This window comes from Schistocerca piceifrons, chromosome 1, assembly GCF_021461385.2.
Source record: "Schistocerca piceifrons isolate TAMUIC-IGC-003096 chromosome 1, iqSchPice1.1, whole genome shotgun sequence".
Taxonomy (NCBI): Eukaryota; Metazoa; Arthropoda; class Insecta; order Orthoptera; family Acrididae; genus Schistocerca; species Schistocerca piceifrons.
Window position 1 is genome coordinate 531102519 of NC_060138.1, and position 24850 is coordinate 531127368.

A 24850-nucleotide genomic window follows, 5' to 3' on the forward strand; every position below is an offset into this window, starting at 1 on the left:
ATTTCCCTTTAAAATGGTGAAAAAGTCTAAGCCCAGGCGGAGTTATGTTCCTACAATGCCGCACGAGGAACCTGTTTGGGCACCAAGGAAGACTGACGTCTGGAGGACCCAAGATAACCAACCAGTATGTTTCCACTGTGGATGACCAGGACAAGCAAGTGGTGCGCTAATGTCGAGAAAGGCAGCGGATATTTGATGACACCCACACCAGAAGACAGCAGACCGATCTTAGCTGACGACTACTCCGGGACGGCAAAGATGAACAAGAAGACGTGGGTGCAGGACAACGTAGTTCACCATCGCAGCAAGTTAGCTGCAGGAGAGGACACTCCCCGACACATCGATCAATGTCTCCATTATTGTTTAGAAGCTCCAGCCGATCACCTAGCCAGCGCAACCTGGGAAACTAAAGGGTGCAACCTTTCTTGGAGGTGAGGCCGCCGAAGAGAAAAATCCTCTGCCGCTGATCATTACAAAAATGATAGAAAACTACGTTGATATCCTCATGGATGGCCGACCAGCCCAAGCTCTTATAGACTCTGGAGCATCATATTCAGTCATTTCTGAGAAGTACCGTTGCCAGTTGCAGAAAACTGTATTCGTCAACAGCAAAACATCTCTGCTGAAGGTGGGTAATGGAAAATACGTAAAACCTACAGGAAGATGTACCACTCGTGTGCGTATAAGTGGCCATACACAGTCCTTAGAATTCATTGTCTTACATGAGTGTAGTCATGACATCATTCTCGGATGGGACTTCTCATGCAATTACAGATTGTGGTTGGTCTTAAGATTATGCTAGACAAGATGAGATCCTGTGGACAGGAAGATGCACATCAGAGTGTATGGAGAGTATGTGTTCTGGATGAAGTGATCATTCCTGCAGTCAGCGTTAGAAAAGTAACTGTCACGTGTCATGCCATGCATCAACCCATGGATCTTATAGTGGAATGTAAGAGAAGCATACCACTGAGGAATAACTTTGTCATCCCAGCCTGTGTCATCTCATTTAAGAACGGATTCAGTAAATTGTGGACACTTAACTGTCGCCGAGAACCGCAGATCCTTCCAAGATGCATGTGCGTAGCATACGCTGAACCGTTAATTGAAAAACAGCTGAGCATCATAGAAACCTCCCATGCCGAGTCTGTGGGCGAAATTAGTGCTACCACTACTAGACAAGATCTTCTAGCTAGACTATCACCAGATCTCACATAGGAACAACAGAAGAAGCTACTCGCCATTCTTCAAGAGTTCTCTGAATGCTTCAATCCACAGGCGAAGACCAAATTAGACAAATCGATGGTGAAGCACTGCATTAGCACTGGAGACCATCAACCAAAAAAGCCAAAGAGCATACCATGTGTCAGCAACGGAACGTCAAATAATTCGCGACGAGGTAGAGAAAATGATTAATGACATCAGCCTGCCTTCGCAGAGTCCATGGTCGTCACTAGTGCTCCCTGTCAGGAAGAAGGATGGCAGTTGGCGCTTTTGTGTTGATTACAGGAAGCTTAAAACAATAACTAAAAAGGACATTTACCCTCTTCCACGAATTGACAATACACTAGATTGTCTGAAGGGGGCAGTGTTTTTCTCAACCGTGGACATGTACTCGGGATACTGGCAAATCGAAGTAGATGAGGCTGATCGTGAGAAAACTGCATTCATGTCAATAGTATTCTCAGAGACATTTGACGAACATATACAAAGACTGAGGGCTGTTCTTAAGTGTCTCCAAGGCGGACTTAAACTTAATCCAAGAAAGTGTCTCTTCGGAGCAAAAGAAATCAAAATACTTGGACACCTTGTATCAAACAAAGGTGTGCAGCCAGACCCAGAAAAGGTGAGATCTATAACGGAATTTCCTACTCCTAAAAGTATTAGAGGTGTAAGAAACTTCCTCGGATTATGTTCTTATTACCGTCATTTTATCAAAGACTTTTGCATCAAAGCCAGGCCACTCCAAGGGTTGTTAAAAGCTGATGCTAAATTTATCTGGGGTGGTGCTCAACACAATTCTTTCGGTGTTCTGCGAAAAGCTCTGACGACTGAACCTGTAGTTTGTCTATACGATGAGAGAGCATCTACAAACTACACACAATGCCAGCAGGTATGGGATCCATGCTGTTCTGGTGCAAATTTCGGATGGAAAAGAGAAGGTTATAGCCCATGCTTCTAGGACACTAACAAAAGCCGAGAGAAACTACTCAACTACTGAAAGTAAATGTCTTGCTGTGATCTGGGCCATGTGCAAATTTCGACAGTATCTGTATGGAAGGCCACTCACATTTGTTACAGACCATCATTCACTTTGTTGGTTGACAGGTATTATGGATCCAACAGGACGACTCGCCAGGTGGGCACTATGCCTTCAAGAGTATGATATTACCATAGTGTACAAAAGTGGAAGAAAACAAGATGCCGATTGTCTCTCAAGACACCCTGTGCAAGACCAAAAAATGGCTCTGAGCACTATGGGATTTAACTACTGAGGTTATCAGTCCCCTAGAACTTTGAACTACTTAAACCTAACTAACCTAAGGACATCACACACATCCATGACCGAGGCAGGATTCGAATCTGCGACCGTAGTGGTTGCGCAGTTCCAGACTGAAGTGCCTAGAACTGCTTGGCCACACCAGCCGGCTGTGCAAGGCCATCAAGACTTTGATGAAGATAGTGACTGTCTCGCTGCACTCCAAGATCTCTTTGCTGAGCAGGAGGAGGATGATGCCAAGATATCTCAAATTATGCTTGTCTTAAATTGGTCAGAGGATGTGAAAGGACAATTTAAGGCAGTTAATGGATTACTTTGCAAGAAAAACTTTGATCCGTTTGGAAAGAGGTGGCTAAACACAAGAAATTCCATGACTCACCTGAGGCCGGACATCTAGGATTTAGTAAGACATATGATAGAATCCGCAATAGATTTTTCTGGCCAGGTTTATTTATGAGTGTCCATCACTACGTGTCGCACTGTCGAGAGTGCCTGAGGAGAAATGCAGTTCCTCAGAAACCACCTGGCCGATTCATACCAATTCCATCAGCCGAAACGCCTTTCCATCGTGTTAGGATTGATCTCCTCAGACGATTTCCTACGTCTGCTAGTGGCAATAGATGGATTACTGTTTGCACTGATTACCTGACATGCTATGCCATTACAAAAGCCGCGCAAACAGCCGAAGCATCCGAGGTAGCCAAATTCATCATGCCCCAAGGTCATTAATTACAGATCGAGGGAAAGTTTTTCCAATTGAATCTTGTAACAGAGATAAACCATCGGTGCAACATTACTCATAACATGATGACTGCCTACCATCCACAAATTAATGGGCTTACTGAACACCTTGGCCGACATGCTATCAATGTTCGTCAGTGTTGAGCAGAGCAACTGGGATGAGGTGCTACCTTTCGTAACGTTTGCCTACAACACTGCCAAACATGACACCACATGATTTACACCATTTTTCCTGGTGCATGGTCATAAGGCAACCACGGCGATGGACACTGTGTTCCCGTTACATCCCGATGACATGGACAATGACTACGTCAGCCAGGTGTTAACCAGAGATGAGGAAACTCAGCAGTTAGCTCGACTCCGCACGCTGCAAGCTCAAAAAAACCATAGCCGAAGGTATGACGCGAACCACCACCCTGTTGTCTACTAGCCTGGTGACCTCGTCTGGATCTTCACTCCTGTTCAGAAGGTTGGTCTCACTGAGAAGCTCCTCAGGCACTACTTTGGACTTTATATGGTTGTAAGACAGTTGTCTGATGTTACTTTTGAAGTTGAAGATTTTGACCCTGACACAAGATGATGAAAGATCAGAGATACGGTTCACGTCCTTCGAATGAAGCCCTATAAGGATCCTGCAACCCAGGGTAGAAGCTCCAGCGACAGGCAACAAGTGGAAAGGTGACGAAAACCATAGTGGCAAAAAAGAAAAAAAAAAAAAAAAAAAAAGAAAAAAAGAAAAAAAAAAAAAATCTAAGAGGATCACCGCCAGGGCGAGAATCAGTTATCAGGAGTTGGAGTATGCAGGACCGATGACTCGTTCCCACACTAGGAGGACGTAACACCGAGACACTGTTCTGTTAAGGAGGGTGCATGTCGCAGAAGAAGCTGAGTAGCTCTGTGGTGTAGTGGTGAAGATACTAAACTGCTGTGTAGAGGGTCATGAGTTCAAAACTCAGCTGGATAGTACAATTTTAATTTCTATATTCGGTTTGAGTACATTCTAGAAGTATCCACAAATATGAAGAATCATTTTACTGGAATGTTCTGTAGCTGTGTATATACTGTATGCGTTCTGGCTGGAGGCAGTTCGCTCTGTGCTCTTGAATGTGCAAATGCTGAATAAACCTTCATTAAGTGAAGTAGTGTTCGTCATTCATCTAATTACACCTACTTCATGACAATATTATCAATGAATCTTAACAATGATATCCTTTCCATCTTCAGTTTTAATCCCACTCTTTAACCTTTTACTTTACTTCCGTCACTGCTTCTTTGATTTAAGGATTGACCACTAGAGGTGAAAGAACACATCCCTAGTCTTAAACCCTTTTTAATCTGAGCACTTCATTATTCCCTCTTGGTTCTTGCACAGAAAGTATATTGCCCATCTTTTCCCGTAGCTCAACCCTATTTTTCTCAGAATTTTGAACATCTTACACCATTTTATATTGTCGAACGGTCTATTTTTCTTCAGTCTTGGTTTCATTATCAAACACAAAGTCAGAACTGCCTCTCTGGTGCCTTTACCTTTCCTAAAGCCAAACTGATAATCTAACAGATCCTCAACTTTCTTTTCCATTCTTCTGTATATTATTCTTGCCAGCAACTTGGACATACGAGCTATCAAGCTGATTGTGCAACAATGCTCACACTTTTTGTCTCTTACAACCTTTGAAATTGTGTGGATGATGAGACATGGCCAGTCACAGTAGCCCAGGAAAGGAAGATGGAAGTGGCGGAAATGAGGAAGCTGAGGTAGATGTGTGGGGTAACAAGGAAGGACAGGATTAGAAATGAATGTGTTAGAGGAGCTGTGAAAATGGAACTCATGGGGAAAAAGATACAAGAGAGCAGACTAAGGTGGTGCGGACACTTCAGAGAAAAGGGGAAGAGTATATCGGAAACAGAGTTTAAGATATACAGATTGAAGGAGAGAGAAGGAGAGGAAGACCGAAGATGAGGTGGAAGTATAAGACATCTGGGGACCTAAGGGAGAAAGGATGGAAGAAGGAAGAGGCAATGGATTGAGTAGTATGGAGGAGAAGGATCCAGAAGAGCAACGCCGACCCTACGTGACGTGGGACAAGGCCACGATAAAGAAGAAGAAGAAGAAGAAGAAGATGTTTTACCAAAACTCAGAAGGTAGATCACCAGATTATATATTCTACACAAGAACATGAATAGTCTTTTGTTGCCACTTCACACAACTATTTCAGAAATTCTGATGGAATCTAACTTATCACTTCTGCCTTATTCAATCTTAAGTCTTCCGAAGCTCTTTTAAATTCTGATTCTAAAACCAGATGGCCTATCTCTTGTATACTGACTCCTGTTTTTTCTTCTATGTCATTAAACTAGTCATCCCCCTAACATAGGTCTTGAATGTACGCTTTCCACCTATCGGCTCTCTCCTCTATGTTTAACAGTTGGACTCCCATCGCACTCTTAACCTGGCGTGAACAAGGTCGGGAATGTCTAATCCGAGGTGTTTTGAAGTGCGGATTATTGAATGTCACTGTTGCCCCACACATCTTTCTGTCACGGCAGCTGGAGGTAAGGGAAAGGTGGGCAAGATGCAGTATTGAGATTATTGTTGCGTGTCAGAGAGAGATACATGTGTGCAAGAGTGACTAGGATACGTCACACCCGACCTTGTAGTTGGTGTTACATTTCTGAGATATATAGTTATGTATAGTATTCTTTGATTTATTTATAGATTTTATATTTTTCAAGATGTCTTATGAAGGAAATGAACATCGGCTACAAGAACTACTAGAAGAAGTTTTAATACTGTTCAAATGCTAGTTTCTGTGACTCTGAAGTGAAGAAGAGATTGACAAAGTTTTTCAAAGAACTGAAGACAGTGATTCAGAGCAAGAGGGTATTTTGTATCATTCAGAAAAGCCAAAATCTGATTTCGCTGACAATCTGGCTCCTGTAAGATATATTTTTGATAATTTTGTTGAAAATATTTAACAACACTATAAGCCATATGACAACCTTACTATTGATAAGATACTGTTATCTTTCCAAGGGAGATGTCCCTTCCGTATATACATGCCAAACAAACCAGCCAAATAGGGCATAAAAATGCTCTTGTAGATGTGGAGACATTCTATATCCTCGTACTGAAAGTATACTTGGGAAAACAACCATCAGGACCTTACCAGCTTTCTTCAGTAATAAAGCATATGATAATGTAAACTGTTTTGTGGAGCCAATAATGAAAACAAATAGGAATTTAATGTTCGATAATTGGTTTACTAGTTACCCCTTATGATCCATCTCCTGCCAAACATTCACTGACTTCTGTAGGCACAGTCTGTAAAAAAAACAAGACAAGTGTACCTGAGATTTTCAAAAAAGTATATAGTTCTTGATTTCAGGTCCAGAATGACGTTACATTGGTGTCCAATACATATCTCATTTATGATGTTGTCCGCAACGTCAAACATTGGCCTAAGACAATTTTTTATGGTATACTCAATATGGCTGCCATAAATGCAATCACAGTCTACAGAGAAAATAACAAGTGCCGAGATTTCATTCATAATTAAGGTTTGAATCTGATAAATGATAGTCTTCGCATTTGACCAGAAAACGTACACCTTCCAAGGAAAATTCGAAAGAGGACTGCTGATCAACTGGAAGAAACTTCATCACAAGTTCTTTTTCTTTTATTAAGGGAAAAAAAGACTTGTAGATCTACATTTACATCTACATATATACTCCAGTAGCCACTAAGCGGTGTGTGGCAGAAGGCACAATTCGCGCCAAAGTCTTATTTCTCCCTGTCTGTTCCACTCACGGATAGCGCGAGGGAAAAAAGACTGTCTGAACGCCTCAGTACGGGCTCTAAGGCTATGTCAGGTGTGGTGACTATACTGGAAAAAAGAAAGACAGGAAAACAAAACTTTGTTGTTCTAAGTGTGAGAAGCCAATATGTATGGAGCACAAGATTTTTATGTGTGGTGAATGTGCTGATTTGTAGGTACTGAGCTAATTGATCGCATAATACCTTTTATTTTCTTTTTCTGTTTTATAATTAGAAGAAAATATCACAATGTTAATCAAAGAAACTGTAATTTTGTTCGAATTTTGTACAAAAAACGTTAAAACTTCTGAAACTTTTACTTTTTTGAGAAAATATACATACTCCACTATTTCACCACAAAAAATGTTTTTATATCTTAAGCATAGTATTTTACTTACTCATCTTGTATAAGAGACTCCATTATTAATATCCCAAGTAAATAAAAAATACTTAAAACACGAGTATACTATCAAAAATTCATCATCAGAGTTTCGGATATCTCATACCCATCTCACAGCTGGTGTAATTTCTCACCTATTCACACCAGATTAATGTCACCACCCTTGTTTTTAATTTCACAGGAGGTTGTTTTGACTTTTCTGTATGCTGAGTCGGTCCTTCGAACAATCATTTTTTCCTCAATTTTTTCACATTTTTCTTGTGACAATTTCACCTTACCTTCCTTGCACTTCCTGTTGATTTCATTCCTAAATAACATTTATTTCTGTGTTCCTAAATTTCCATGAGCATTTTTGTACATCCTTCTTTCACTGATCAACTAAAGTATTTCTTTTATTACCCACGGTTTCTTCATTTACCATCTATGTGCCTATATTTTTCTTTCAAACTTCTGTGACTGCCTTTTTTTTATGTCCACTCATATGCAACCCAACTGCCTACTGAGCTATTCCTTACTGCTTCTGTATCCCGCTTCTTTGTGCATTGATTCTTCCCGACTAGTCCCTTAAACATCGGCCTTCTCTTCATCTTTACTAAATTGTGATCTAAGTCTGTACCTGCTCCTGGGCATGTCTTACAATCCAGTATCTGATTTAGTGATCTCTGCATGACTGTGGCATAATCTAACTGAAATCTCACCATATTTTCCAAGCATACCTCCTCCTCCCATTAATCTTAAGTGGAGTACTTGCTATTACTAGCCGAAATTTATTGCAAAACTCAATCTTTCTCCTCTCTCATTCCTAGTAAAAAGAGCCCTATTCTCCGGTAACCCTTCCTTCTCTCCTTCCCTCACAACCACATTCAAATCCTCCACGACTTTTAGATTTTCATCTCCCTTTAGGTCCTGAATTATCCATTCTATATCCTCATATACTTTCTCTATCTCTTCATCTTCGTCTTCGTCTTGCAACGTCGGCACGTATACCTGAACTACCACTGTTGGTGTAGCAGGGTGTATACGTGGGCAAGGAAAAAGAATTCCCAGATTTTTCCCAGATTTCCCGGTTAAAAATACACTTTCTCCCGGGTGACAGGATATTTTCCCTTATCAATCCTGTGAATGGTTATGGTCTTATACACAGGCGTACAATTTCCTGGCACTTTAGAAAACAAAACTCAGGGAAAAAAGACACGTTTTGGAAACATCTTTGATGTGCAGCAATATATATGCTGCGTATTGTCGTAATATGAAAGTATACGCTGGAATTCCACCAAACACCGTATGTTACTTTCTGAATCACTGAAATCAAGTTTTTGATGTGCTTTTGTAGGCCGTTCGTAGCTCATGTCACGTGATCTCGCCAGTCGATGACCGGATATTCAGAGCATAGGACACGTGATGTAGTCAGCCAACAGCAACATCACTGTTAAGTAGCACGAACACACAAACAGGGAAAGTTAATAGTTTAAATAAATATACATAGTGTTGCAACACGAAAAGCAAAGTTTTCACATATAATATTGTTCTCAAGCTGCAAGAAAAGCTAAGCTTTCGCATATGCTGTTTATCTTTTTTTGCGCATGTTACACTTTAAGATATATCACACAAATTTGCCAGTAAAATTTTTAACAATGACATAAATGTCTGATCTTCAGGGTTCGAAATTTTTCTAAATGGCGCATCATCAAAGAGTTGATTTTTAAATGAGAGTCAAACACTCAGTGATTCAATAAATTCATGATACATTCTTGCACATAGGCCAACTTATGTAAAAGGATATTTACATTGAAATTTCAAACCACTATTTGCAATATTTTCCCGCGACCTGTTAGAAATAGGTTCGTTTCAGCAGTTGCCAGAGAGCGCAAATACCAGGCGACACCGTGCTTCGGTAGCTATCATGACGTAGGAAGCTCGTATGTGTGTAAGTGTAAAACATTGAAAGATCATACATTATGTCATAAAAGAAATAAGACATCAGAGGATACTATAAGAGCATCGGAATTTTGTGAACAATACTAAAATGTGCACATTTAAAGTGCATACTTACAAGTGCACATTTGTATGTCCGGATTCCCGATGAAGCAGACCTCGACCTGATATTAAGCTTTTCAGTGGGGTTTTAACGATGTAAATTTTCTTGGAGCACCAGTACTGTATTATATCATGTTTGGTTCTTTATTATGACATAATGCCATGTGTGCTAGAAAATGTAAACGTGCACTTGAAATTATGCGAACAGTTGAAACTAGCCAGTACTGTGGAATTAAACATTTCGTTTCAAATACATTGACTGCCTCCACGGAAAAGTTTAACAAAAGTCAAATTTCTTTAGCAAACAGACAAAAATAACTTCATTGTTCCGCAAGGCGATTAATGCTTGACTGTCAGAAAGGTGGAAATAAAATAGAATCTGAAACTAATGACATATTTAGCCTTCCGTAATTGTAATTATGTGAATGTGTTTTAATTCACTTGATAGCTCCCGGCCACAGATATCCGTTTTGTTTTCACTGACGTGAGAGTAAATGAAGGGAAAACAGCAAAATCACTAAATGTAAACACGGGTCATGTGGAGACTACCCACTTTAACTCAGACTGCTTTGCACATCAGCCCCGGATCTACGACATTTGCGAACCGAGTAAAAAAAAAAAATATTCAAAATATGTTCATCTTGTAGCGCACATCTTTCTGAAAAGTCTGAAACATAACACATATGTATTCAAGTTAATCTAAGACATATTATTTGGTCTTAAGTATGCCAAAGTACAGTGCCACGCCTCTTCATAAAGCAATTTCTACCGCACGTCCAAACTATATTCAGGTGAGTGGAATTTGAAATGTCCTGTGGTGCCTCTGCTGCTCCCAGACGGCTGCTTTAACAGCCTGCCCCCTTTTTTAAAAAAACTCACAATTAATAGCAGATGAGATTATTTGTAATCTAGAGAACAAGAACTCCTCAGAAAATTTGAACTTGCTGTTTTGTATGACATAAAATTAAATATAGGCTATATAACACCAATACTGACAACAGACAAGCAAGAAATTACACATTTCTTCAAACCTTAGCTCCTAGCGTTGTTTCTCTCTAATCTTGCTATAGCTTTACATGGCGTGCTTTCCTTTCTGTGAAAGAATCTATTACCTCATCAAAGTTCATCAAACGTTTTGCAACATGAAAAATCGAAATGTTATCTAATACTGAAAAAGGCGTTAATACAAATAATACCCAAGACTGGTGTGGTTTCTCGACCTGATTACATCTGTTTTGTCACTGTCTGCTAGATAAAACAAAATAGGCCTTTCCAATATGGCAGCAATTTTGTAACGCACACCAAATAAACGAGACTGTTTTGGCAAAAATGGCCATTTTTATAACACGACAGAATATAATCCACGAAGTACCAATATCAAATACCTATTAGGCCTACTACAAGCAAAAAGCTTTATGTTAGGAAATAGTTTCACATTTCATTCACACGCACCAGCTTCTCAAGCACGAGATCGAAAAGTAACATTACGAAATTTTTATATAAATTTGGAATCGTCTTATTCTTCCATAATTTGTGTGATGTCCCCATTTGTTCTCCTTCCTCGTTCTAACAATCTTGTCAACACCAATTCTGTAGCTATTGCTGCCATTGTCAAAAATTGTTCGCCGATTAACTTCACTAACCCTGTCAGAATCACAGGTTTAGTTTTCCAGCGATTATTTTCCGGTTTGGCGTTATTACGTGTTTGAACAACACATTTTCCGTGTTACTTCCAGAATAGAACTTACACGTCTGCTAGCTGGGGACTGTACAACTGGTCCTTACTAGTGTAGCGATCTGGCCAAAAATTTTGTCAAAATTTCATTTTCTTGGATACACCGAGAAGATAATGCGTAATCTTTCTCACCTGTTATTCCTGTTAGTCATTTATTTCCATTCTGGTAGTCTGAATCTATGGATTTCACTAGTAACTATAACAATGCTGATTATTCGCAAACCCAATCAACCACATAATCAGACAGCAATTGGCATTCATCCTTTTGGCTTTACTCCCTCAGCTCATATTGTCCCGCCCCTTTTGTCTGCGGAAAGTTTATTTATAGATGCGACAAGTATTTTCCTGACAGAGATATCACATACACTATGCATGCATTCAAAAGTCAACTTATGATTCATTCAGAAATCAACTTAAAATGTGTTCAAAAACCAACAGGGAAGCGTTTCAAAATCATACGAATAATCGATAGAGAAGCGTGTGCTGGATGCTATGCGCTTTGTGAAACAAGTTCTTTTTCTTCAAGAATATGAATTTGGTGCCCCCTTTTCCCGGTAGCATCTGGCTGCTTGCTGCGACTGCTTGCACAGCCAACAGCCACATTCCTGTAGCCAGGAATTACTCCAACGTGACTCAACTGTGCATGCTAATGAGCCCACGCGTAACTGCTAAAACAAATCGAATGTAAACAGTTGCGACTTCACACTCATTTGAGGCAATTTGTTGTTATGCAGCACTGCATAGTCTTTCTAAAGCCTTTGACACATTGTCAATTGGCAGACGCTTGCATGAGCACTGTGTGTCGTAGTCGTATATGGCGCATTTCCTTTGCGATTTAAGTTATTTTCGTTTTTTCTCTTGTTTATGTTTTATTGTTGAAATATTATTCTGCAGTAGTGGGATACAGTAATATCCTTTGTTAGAGTATCGGTTCTTACCAGTCAAAATTACAAAAATTTAACTGAAAACTCAAACAATGAAAAATTCCCAGAATTCTAAAAATATCCCGGGTTTTTCCCGGTTTTCTCCGGGATGAAAAAATTCCTGGGATTTTCACGGATCTCCCAGTTGTCCCGGGTTGTATACGCCCTGTGTTGGTTTGCTGTCGATTCTGATAACAGCCAACCTATCACTGAACTGTTCACTGTAATTCACTCTGCCCTACTCCCTTTATACCATTTTCTGCTGGTGTTGATACTACCCTATACTCTTCTGACCAGAAATCGTTGTCTTCCTTCCATTTCATTTCACTGACCCCCAATATATCTAGATTGAGCATTAGCATTTCCCTTTTCTGGTTTTCTAGCTTCCCTACAACATTCAAATTTCTGTCATTCCACATCATAACTAGTAGAATGTTATCCTTTTGTTGGTTATTCATTCTTTTTCTCATGGTCACCCCTTCCTTGTCAGTCCCTACAGGAGATCTGAATGGAGGAATAATCCAAAATCTTTTGGCAATGGAGAGCTCACCAGAAAGTCGTTTCTGAAAGTATTTGTACAGAATGTAGCCACGTATGGAAGTGAAACATGGACGATAAATAGTTTGGACAAGAAGCGAATAGAAGCTTTCGAAATGTGGTGCTACAGAAGAATGCTGAAGATTGGATGGGTAGATCACATAACTAATGAGGAGGTATTGAATAGAATTGGGGAGAAAGGGAGTTTGTGGCATAACTTGACTACAAGAAGGGATCAGTTGGTAGGACAGGTTCTAAGGCATCAAGGGATCACCAATTTAGTATTGGAGAGCAGCATAGAGGGTAAAAATCGTAGAGGGAGACTAAGAGATGAACACACTAAGCGGATTCAGAAGAATGTAGGTTGCAGGGAGATGAAGAAGCTTGCACAGGATAGAGTAGCATGGAGAGCTACATCAAACCAGTGTCAAGACTGAATACCACAACAATAACAACATCCAAAGTAACGTGATTTTGACATGATGTGGTTCATACAAGATGGAGCTCAACCCTGTCGAAGCAGGAGAGGAGCACTGGGGACCGCATTCTGGCTTTGCGGTACCCAGAGGCCACTGGCTTGAGTCTCGACTGGCCGCCATATTCTCCAGATCTGAATACGTGCTACTCCTTTTTGTAGGCTATATTAAAGACAATGTGTACAGCAATAACATCAAAACCATTGCTGAGCTGAAACTGACTATTCAGGAGGTCATCAACAGCATCGATGTTCTGACACTTCAGCAAGTCATGCAGGATTTTGCTATTCATATGTACCAAATCATTGCCAATGATGGCAGGCATACCGAACATGTCATAACCTAAATCCAAATACCTGTAGTGACATTTACATGTTGAATACAGTGTATGCATGCCATAGTTTGTAACTAATTTACATTTTTTCTCCATATAGTTCAATAATTGTCACCCTGTATGTACGTCAAACCCCAATGGCAGACACTACAAGAGAGACACTGTACATCGTGGAGAGGTGTACAGTTGAATTATTGGAATATGTTCCCTGAAGACTTATGCAACTTTACTTCCACCCACATGTCTCACAAAATGACCGTGAGACAATGAGATAAAGTCCAACTTATTCGAAGGAAGACAAAGTGTTTCTTCCCATACACCACTCATTACTGGAACAGGAAAGGAGATAAACCACACTGGTACTGGAAGCACCTTCTGCCACATACTGACAGTTGATTGGCGAGCATAGATGTAGGTGGAATACAAATGTTACTCTTAAACTTTTTGGAGAATAGCACCAGCAAGGAGGAGCACTATCAGGAATCTAACAGTGGGGTGTACAGCCCCACACAATGAGGATATCTGCAACTGGACTGAGTTATTTCACAGGAAATTACACTAGCTCTGACCAGGTAAGAGTCTACACAGCTGAAAGGTGAAAGCCCCTATAAATTTGATAGCTAGACTTCTCACCATGGAGCTGTACTAAACACCACTGCAAAAGATACACTTCTTCATTGGTATTTTCCCAATGATATATTGAAACACTGTAAGAAAAGTTAGATTTCTACTTACCGTAAAGGTAAAACACCATGTTGCAGACAGGCACAATTAAAAAGCACTTACACATACAATTTCAGCCATAGCGTTCATCATCAGAAGAAGAGAAACACACATCATTCATTCACAAGCAATCACGCCTCACACACACAACAGCCAACTCCAGCAGCTTGAACCATATATGTAAGTTAAAATATTGGCAACTCACAAATAGACTATCAACACTTCACAGACATAAAATTACAGCGTCCATAGAGATTTTTATGTATTATTTATTATTAGATACCCAACTGCAATTTGATGAGTAATTTACTCCTCATTTGAAATATGATAACTCCAACAATTAAGTTTAACTCTGTAACTGTTAACAGAAAGCGACATTATGTGATCCCTTTCACATCTACACTGATACCATGCAAAATGTGATACAATAGTTACTCATCTTCGGTCCGAAAATCAGAAACTGCTTATTCTGTAGCTCTTTTGTTAAGTGAAATTTTGGTCACTTCAACATAAGTCCCTTTCCCCATTTGCCCTATGCTGATCCGAAGATTGCCGGACTTTTCTTGCTTAAGCTCACGATAGTGACAGTCTCCCTGTCTCCAACAACCTTGTGACTACTGGGATAACTGATTGGAGATACACCCTCTGCCCCACGCAACAGGGAGGTGGGGTGGGGGAGACAGGGATGGAGGGAGGGAGCAAACACATTTTAACACTAGAAAGACTTAATCTCATGTTTTTTAGAAACATCCACAACCTGTCACTTAAACAGCAAATTATAAAACAAGAATATCTTCACCACATCTGGAAACTACGTGAAGTCAGCTGCTTGTGCTAAATAATAAAAGCTTTTCAATGTTTCAACACAATGAAGCCTAGTTTTACTTGTGTTTCTCAATACGATAACGATAGGAGATTTTTATAAAATGAAGAATCTAAAATACCATCTACTGCTTTGTGTCAATGATGGCACTTCAGCTACATTCTGATACTTAGAAAATGTTCCAGGGTAAAGTCAAGTGGCAGCACAATGGCCAAGAACATCAGAGCATAGAAGGCAGTGAGATGACGTCAGTCAATAGTCCGCTGACCAACCCCTCTCTAGGTCGGCAATGAGACATTAGCGCCCTCTGCATGAAGAGGACATTAGTGGCACAGCGCCTAGCCGTGGCCCAGTTGAAGACAAGCTATCCTACAAACACTACAGCAGGACTTAGGAACTATATTGTTTCAGTTGTGTTACAAATTGTATACACTGAAGAGACTGCTTATTTGTCTGCCACCCATTGCTTGCTGTATTTCATGAAAGTTAAGTGTTGACAATTATCTTATCGTAATAAAAATTCATTAATATGATTTGCTTGAATTGTTGTCCAGCAATCCAAGAAAGCAGGTTTCCTAGGTACTCTGCATTAGCCGAGTGGGCAGAACATAACATAAAAAGCATTTATTTTCAAAAATAAGCATACGATTCAAAATGATATACAAGGTGCGACAATAAGAAATGAGACTGATTTTCTTTGCAAGATGCGGCACCCATGCAGGCTTGCATAGGCACAATATCTTTAACCTTGGTCTATAAGTTGCTTCTAGTCCAAGCGGCACATCGATGCAACTGCTCAGTCGTGAGTTGTCCTGAAATAAGTTAACACGTGTTTGTGTCTCTCGTCACGGAAATGGAAACGCATAATATTGCGCAACGGTATGCCATTTCTTTTTTAATTAAATTGGGTGAAAACATGACAACAACTTAGTGTAAGCTTCAGAAGGTTTTTGAGAGGAGGTTATGTCAACAGCTCAAGTTTTTCATTGGCATAAAATGTTTAGTGAAGGCAGAACAAATGTTGAAGATGAAGATTGCAGTGGACGACCATGCATGCTTATGTGCTTCTTTGATTCCAAGGGAATTGTTCATAAAGAGTGGGTGCCTCCTGGATAAACAGTTAACCAATATTACTACAAAGAGTAAAAAGAGTTCTTCGTGTCCAGGCCAACACTGCTGATAGTTGGATTTTGCATCACGATAATGCGTCATCCCATACTGTTCTGTCAGTACAGCAATTTTTAACCTCAAAACAAATTTCAGTTCTACCACAGCCACTTTATTCACCAGATATCGCTCCGTGTGACTTTTTTTTCCTATATCCAAGAATCAAAACGACAGTCAAGGGACACCATTTTGAAACAACACAAGATGTCCAAAAAGCTGTGATGGAGGTCTTTGAGGATATTACAGAAGATGAGTTCCAGAAATGTTACCAGCAATGGCAGAAGTGCTGGAAAAAGTGTGTACAATCAGAAGGGAATTACTTTGAAGTAGACAACACTAAACTTGACTAAAACGGTAAGCAACATTTTTTTTTTCCTCTCTCTCTCCCAGATCAGTCTCATTACTTTATTGTCACATCTCGTACATTCAGTGCTATCAGCTATAGATATCGGATACAGATAACAGTTTACATTACTGCTTTCTCAAAAGCATAAAACATACCATCAGCAGATCCACGGTACTCGAACACCACCAATCCAATCATGACAAGTAACACAGAGGAAAGAAGGAAGAAAAGTATCTTGGCACAAATATTTCCTCCTGTGCTGGCATCTTTGTGGACATGCAGCTGCTCATCACTAGAAAAGCTTGTTGGTATTTCTTCAAAATCTTCTGGAACAAAACAAAGACATTGCTCTAATTCTATGAATAGAGAGCAGTGCAGGGGAAACTGTACGAGAAATTCTCCTCAAATTCTGTTTTCAGATCTACTTTCAGTGGATTTTAAGAAACATTTCTTATTAGAGTGTGTCCACCAAATTAAAGCTGGCATAGAAACAAAATGGAACGCACGTCATGGGAATCGCAGCAGCCTCTTCCTACTTTCTACATACATGTTCATCCACAAAGGAAATTATCCAATTCTCTTAGCATGTATATTCAAAATATTTACAGTAAATACAATTCCGCCTCTGCCACAGGGTCCATTACAGCTTTTGAAACATTAATCTGACATCTTCAGTCACTGTAATGCAGAGCTTTGCAACCACACAGGAGAGGATAAGCCAGAAGCCTCCAATTTTATTCAATCACTGAACCATGAAGCTCAGTATCAAAGCTGATACACTGCACACACAGTGCAGCTTGCCGTATTGCCTCCCGAAATCAAACCACTCAACTAAATTGTAGTCTGGCAGCTTATCCTTTTGACATGTAGTAGTTATTATTCACATTAAAATGCCTGGAGATTCTCCAAGACTGGCAGTATTTAAAAAAGGACAAGTTAGCAGAGATGGAATTGTGTTTATTGTAATTCATAAATATCACAGTGAAGTCACAAATGGATAAGCTTACCAAATATTTATATTAAACAACAGTTTTCCACATTTGCTCTTAAGAGCTTGATACAGTATCTTTATACTTTCAACTGATTTAACTATAATGCTTCCTACACCATTCCTGGAGGTTACTGACCCGTCAACCCATCCCACCCCATATTTTGTATTGGATATAATAGCACTGAATAACTGACAGAGTAATACTTGTAAGGGAAATAGTAAATTTTATATGAAATCCATTTGTAATATATAATACACTCAGACCATAACTCCACCAAATACAAGCATAGTCCACTATATACAATTTCAAACAATGTTGTTAATACACCATTTGTTAACAGACTTACGCAGTGTCGTTTATCACATGTTCACTATCTACTAATGTATCTCAGCACAGTTTGCAGTCTACTGATAGGGCTAGGAACTTCAAATCCTGTGACCACCAAGAAACATCTGTACTTTCTGAAAGGTATAACCACCATTTGGGTGTATAACAGGGTTTATTTCACAATCTAGATTTCAGCTGTAGGCCTTTATCAAGTGTTACAAGTATTATAAATCATTAGACTTGAGTAGAACCCAAGTCATTATCAAAACATGTATGTTTGGTTACATACACCAATATTGTCGAAATAAATGCGAGAACATTTGTGAAATGTGCTAATTTACTGGCAATTAGCATTACTCAGTTGATATGGTCATGGAGAAAAAGACCAAATGACGAGTTCTAAACTTGCCACACTGTGTCCAAGCAGCCACTTACAAACATAAATGAAACTATGATCATTACACAAATGTTCTCGCATTTATTTCAACAAAATTGGTTTATATAACTGAGGGTACATGTTTTCATGGTGTCTTGGGATCTACTCAAGTCTAATGATTAAACAGTAAAATGGAAAATCTACAGAGTGGTTTAAGTCCAGTTTGTAGCCCCATCCCATCCTCAACCCCACTCCAGTACAGTTCCCAACAAGGACTGATAGCTATCGAGCAACAGTCAATAACAACTTGTTCTCCAACTAAATATTTTCATGACTTTTATCTAATAGAAACAGGAAATGGCTTAGTTGACCACAGTGATCAATGTCGATATTGCAACCAGGTGAGTGGCTAGGTTCATGTGGTATATCTTAAATAATAATAATAATAATAATAAAAAGGGGATAACGAGAACACAATAAAATCTAATATGGTGTTTAGAAAAGTGTAGTGGAAGAACATAGATCTTCTGGTGAAACATTGAAGTCTTTCTTAAACACACTCCTTTAGTTTTTTTTTTTTTTTTTTTTTTTTTTTAATTGTTTCCCTAAAATAAAACAGAGTAAAATTAAACATGAACAGGGGCAAGGAATGGATACCATGTGGAATTACAGAATCTTATACTATAGAGAAACTTTGCTCAATTGAGAGGAGATGAATTACTCCAGAGATAAAAACATACCGTCTATTTTCAAGAAAGTGCAACACAAACTATGCACAAACAGTAAAATACGACAAGAATAAAGTAAAGATCATCTGTGGCATTACAAACGAACAAAGAAACAAACAAATAAAAATTATGAAGTGAATAAAATTGAGATCCCATTTTATAGCTGTGGCAGAAATAACAACCCACTGAAAGCATTGGCCATCAACTTCATTTATTACTTGGTCACAGTTGCGTCAAACATTAGACCTACTGATGAACAACAAAATACAGTTGCATTAGATTTGCTCCAACAGATGCTGTTTACACCAACAGACATTAGCTTTAAAAATACAACACCTAAGGAGATTTAGAAAGCTGTCATGTTATTATGAAGTGTGTTGGTCTCAATTCAAGGGCTGAAGATTCCATTTAGCTGCATGGTAAGTTGGGCTGTTCTTTGTAAACAGAGTCTGTTCTTGCATTCATAAAACACTGTTATTCTATAATAAATACGAAAGTGCTCATGTAAATATTAAGCTAACAATAAATGATGAACAACAGTTATTTACTTTAAAAGAAGAAATCAGAGCTCTTCTCTTTGAATCGGCTTTCCTTTTAATTTTACCGTATCTAATTTAACTTGTGTGAGCATATAATATAAAAAATGATTATTAATGTAGTCTCCTACTGTTCACACACTCTTGAAGACATATAGTCCACTGGTTGATGGGGGGGCTAGGTGAAATGAGACAAATAAATGGTGCTCAACCAGTGGTGACCATTTACCTTCGCAGTTAACATAACCGGACTTTGTTAGCAGACAGCACCGAGTCTTGCATGTTGCCTGCTTTTGATATGGAAGCATATGTAACATGGGGAGGTAACAATATGCTAACACCTCAGCACAGCAAAGACAACACAGCATGGTAACAACAATGCCAGTGTGCACTACACTGTGTGTTGGGCAAAGATTGGTAGTAACCCAAAATAAGCGAATACTGGGTCCAAACTCTTACACTACCTTGCAACTTCTGCCGATTCTGGCACTTCCATTAACTACTGGCATAATTAGTACAACTACTTCACTTTGTTAACAAGTATTTTTAATACTTCCATAGTCCAGATGATTCTCCATTTTGAGACCCATAGAAGCCAATGACTGACTGATTGAGTCAATCAATCAATCAATGTGAGTATAGCTATACACATAAATGCCGCCTTTAATGACCAACATACTCCTCCACTGCAAACTTCTGTGAATGATTCCTTATTGGCAGTATAATAAAATTGTTATCTTGCAATTACTTCTCATGGGAACAAGGTGGCTTTGTAAATAAAAGTGCCACAGTACAAATCCAAAAGTATTGGGTTCAATGCTCAGTACTAGAATTTTTATGTAATTTATTGCATCCTCCAGGTCAGGCAGTGATTTGTCAACATGCAAAATGCCATGATGCACCAGGGTTTGGAGGCCACATTCAACTGTATGTTCTCCCATTAATGGCTGAGTAAGCCAGTTCAAAAGTAGGAGAAGGAAGGCAAAAGCATCTAATAAGATCACACTAGTGAACCACTGCAGTACTCAAACCAATTCTGTGGTGAGGTTTGCTTCACTGGCTTTACTATCTTTTTCACATTTCCTGACACCACTAAACTGTTACCTTCCTTAAATATCTGAAAATAACAGAAAGACGGAGCAAAATACTGTGTATTAAATGTCAGGTATCACCTTCAAGTAACAAACAGCACACCTCACTCCTACAAAATAAACTATACATGAGCGAGTAATATGTTAAATACTAGAAAAACAAATAAGTAAATAATATATAAAAACAAAGATGAGGTGACTTACCGAACGAAAGCGCTGGCAGGTCGATAGACAAACAAACAAACACAAACATACACACAAAATTCAAGCTTTCGCAACAAACTGTTGCCTCATCAGGAAAGAGGGAAGGAGAGGGGAAGACGAAAGGAAGTGGGTTTTAAGGGAGAGGGTAAGGAGTCATTCCAATCCCAGGAGCGGAAAGAATTACCTTAGGGGGAAAAAAGGACAGGTATACACTCGCACACACGCACATATCCATCCACACATACAGACACAAGCAGACATACAGACACAAGCAGACATATTTAAATATGTCTGCTTGTGTCTGTATGTGTGGATGGATATGTGCGTGTGTGCGAGTGTATACCTGTCCTTTTTTCCCCCTAAGGTAAGTCTTTCCACTCCCGGGATTGGAATGACTCCTTACCCTCTCCCTTAAAACCCACTTCCTTTCGTCTTCCCCTCTCCTTCCCTCTTTCCTGATGAGGCAACAGTTTGTTGCGAAGGCTTGAATTTTGTGTGTATGTTTGTGTTTGTTTGTGTGTCTATCGACCTGCCAGCGCTTTCGTTCGGTAAGTCACCTCATCTTTGTTTTTATATATAATTTTTCCCACGTGGAATGTTTCCTTCTATTATATAAATAAGTAAATAAAGATTACATGGGTTTATGATTTATCACAACTATGTTTTAGTAGACTAATTATTATTGGATTATTTATGTGAATAACTGCAAACAAATATAACAGCATGTTATTGGTTTTGGGTGTAACTATCTTAGTTCCAGCTTCAACCCCAAACGAAATATGTTTAGCAAGTCTCTTTGCCAGTAAATGCAGATCATTCCTCATCATTATATCAGAAACGTTGGGAAGTCATATGTTGCAACATTCCTAAACTTCATGTACTATTTTCTAATCAGTCTATTAGGAAGCCTTTGCCCACCACTGCCCCAAGCACATTCTTTCCATGTTCCTGGAGGGTGTCATCTTCCTTTCTTGAGGAGACTGTTTCAGTGCTCACTTTGGTTGTCACTAATCCAGGGAGACACCAAAAGCAATCAAAGCAATTGTGAATAAAGGAGTACTTTTTCAAATAGATCATGTGCTTCAATTTGACAATATCAAATTTCACTGTAAATGGATACGTTGTCTCAACCACTCACTCTTCAATAGAATACAACAATAAGTATGGACTGATATGTTTGATACTGTCCTGCAAAGTTTCCACAAAGTAATTTTGGCAGAAGCGGATGATGGAAGATATAGATGGGATCTTGTTCCAGCAAAACAATTTTTTTTGCTCACAGCACAACCAAAACATAAGCACTTACTAACAAGATCTGATTCTACTAACTTTCCGTAATCACTTCACAGCCCTGAATTGTCATCACGTGCTTGCTTTATTTTCTCAAAAAACATATTGTGCTGGCACACACCTTCACCAGCACACCAGTTGGCAATAGGTAACATTGTATAGCATGCGCTGAACTTAGCGCGCCAATGGCGAGGGGAGACCACAGCCTGCCCGCAGGCTACACACTGAAAATGCCACCAGGGCAGCATGCATATAGCCTGCCACTGTCAACCGCTCAATCTCAGCACATCAATCTCAGCACATCGCATTGGGACTCAGTTTGCACTGCACCTGAATACACTGCATTGTGCTCGAATCTTCCACAATGATAGTCATTGCCTCACACCGTAGCAGGTTGTGAGGGAACATTAGCCATTGTATATAGTTGTCATAAGGACACAGACAAGATTCAAAATTAGTACATGTTATTTGATTGTTCTTAACCACAGAACTTCAGACTTGGCATCACTGAAGTTAAGTACTCAATTGGTTCCTGCAATAAAGAGTATTTTAACCACGTGTGCATTTTGTGTTGTGTGAGAGGAAATCAGCCACCCACCTATCATACCATCCTCTCCTCATCCAGCCAGGAACCACAAAACATTACAAGAGGGCACAGCCACAAAATGTGGTGACAAGTCTGATAAACAAGTTTTGTTTGCTTTACCTGTATTCTACGCTGCTGCAGGGGAGCTGTCATTAAAGTGACTATTTGCTAATTTGTTCTTGTTGTTGCATGTATTACACGAGGGAGCTGCAGAACTAATCTAGTTCTCTTACTGGAAGCTTTTCACATTGTTTTTCTATTTCTCTTTTCATATTTTGCTGTGATTTGTTAGCATTAGATGGCTACCCCACCCCCTCCTCCTCCACCTCAGCCACAGACTGCTCTTGCTCTGGAACTCATATTTTTCAGTTTCAGAACCAGCAAATTGCCACATTGCTGTCTACTGTACAAAAATTGGTTGCCACAAAAGCTGCGTTGCCTGCCCAACCAACCAACCAACCGATCTAACAAGTGCCACTAAACAACATCTCCCCATTTTGGTACTTTGATGGAAAAAAAGAGGAATGGCTTTAATATCTCGCCCAGTTCCAGGCCCACTGTCAAGTCCATTGAAATCAAGGTACTGTGAATACTCATTATTTCCTGTTCGCTTAATTCAAAAACTCTTCCCTACGCCCTCTCCCGACGCACTCTCCTATGAAGAACTAGTAGGTGCATTACATCAGTATTACGAACAGCAGATTCAGGTCGCAGCAGCCTTAACAAAAAGCCGGCACACACATACCGTTCAGTGGTAAACTAATTTACAACTAGGAAGCATAAATTCAAGTGTAGTTGTGGCAACTTTTACAGTGATATGATGATCAGTTACAATGTCCCTGATGGCAGAATTAGAGACGATTCCCAAATTCTCAGATCCTTCGCCCCACCAAGTGTTGCAAATATTAGAACAATTTGATTCTAGCACCATAGCCACTGATGAATTTGACCAGGTCCCGATTTGTCGGGTCAAGTCACCTCTTGCCCATGGCCGCCCCACTCAGTCAGCACGAGTGCACAGACAACCTAGTAAACAAGTAGCCAGGCCTGTGTATCTACTAAGTCTTGCCCTTGCTGTTTTGCTCGCCATAAGTGGCACGACTGTCCATAGTGCAACGCAACATGTTACTCATGTGGAAAGCAAGGCCATGTCCAGGTAGTTTGCTTGCAATGGCAAAAGAATGCCAATTCTGTCCATTCTCGCAACAACAGATCTCATGCACATTCTGTGACTGCAATGTTTTCAAAATCTCGCCCAGTGCAGTGCGACGCCTTTCCAACAAACTATTTGTAACTCCGTAAATTGCTGGCTATCTTGTTGACTTTTAATCGGACACAGGTGTTTCTGTAACTTTGCTTAATCATGCCACTTACAAAGAGTTAGGTTGAGCACACCTGTCAAAATCTAGCATGCACCTCACTGCATAAAAGGGACAGGAAATTCCAGTACTTGGACGGTGTAGTTTGCCTGCAAACTTACAAATTTCACGCTAGGACAGTGAAATTCACTGTGTTGCAATCACGAGACAGTGAAAATATTTTTGGCTTTGATTCATTTGACTTGTTTGGCCTTAGCATCCAAGACAACATACTTTCAGTGACTGCTTTCAATCCAAAAGGCAGTGTAGCTAGTTTGCTTCAGTAATTTCCTGAACTCTTTTCTGATTGACTTGGAAAAACATAATTTTGTAGCACACATTATCCTGAAAGATACGTACAGCGTAAGTTTTTTCCGGGTTCAGCCTGTTTCCATTGCTTTATGAGACAAAGGAGCCAGTGAATTACAAGAATTGCAAGATAATGGTGTGATTGTTCCAACACAAGCTAGTCAGTAGGGAAGTCCATTGGTTTTGATGCCCAAGCCCTCTGGTCAAATTCGCATTTGTCATCTGCCCCGTGAGTCTACTGCTTTTCTTCCCCCCCCCCCCCCCCCCCTCCCCGATTCATGGCCTCACGGGGCCATGCAGCCTATGTAGCTGCCTGCCGGTGAAGTCAAGGCACCCCAGGATGAGCCAATGGTTATCACACCCTCCCCTACATCACCACCACTCTTTGACCTGATGGACCTGGACCTGCCATTGTTGGTGTCGTCATCGCCCCAGGAAACATCCTCACGACTGGATGTGTATCCTGAGCAGTGTTTTCCGTAAGATGTTCCTCTGCT

The 24850-nt window shown here is 39.8% G+C and overlaps 1 protein-coding gene across 9 annotated transcripts in view; it reads right to left on the bottom strand.

The window, feature by feature from the left end:
• LOC124798672 (myb-like protein X) overlaps positions 1-24850 on the bottom strand; it is a 242037-nt gene that overhangs the window by 191400 nt on the left and 25787 nt on the right. For 8 of the 9 annotated variants that reach the window (XM_047262230.1, XM_047262191.1, XM_047262241.1 and 5 more), the window contains exon 2: positions 16712-16882. In XM_047262230.1, the coding sequence (XP_047118186.1) occupies positions 16712-16882 (171 nt within the window). The remainder of the gene's footprint in view (positions 1-16711; positions 16883-24850) is intronic. The other variant, XM_047262183.1, reaches the window with a different exon arrangement.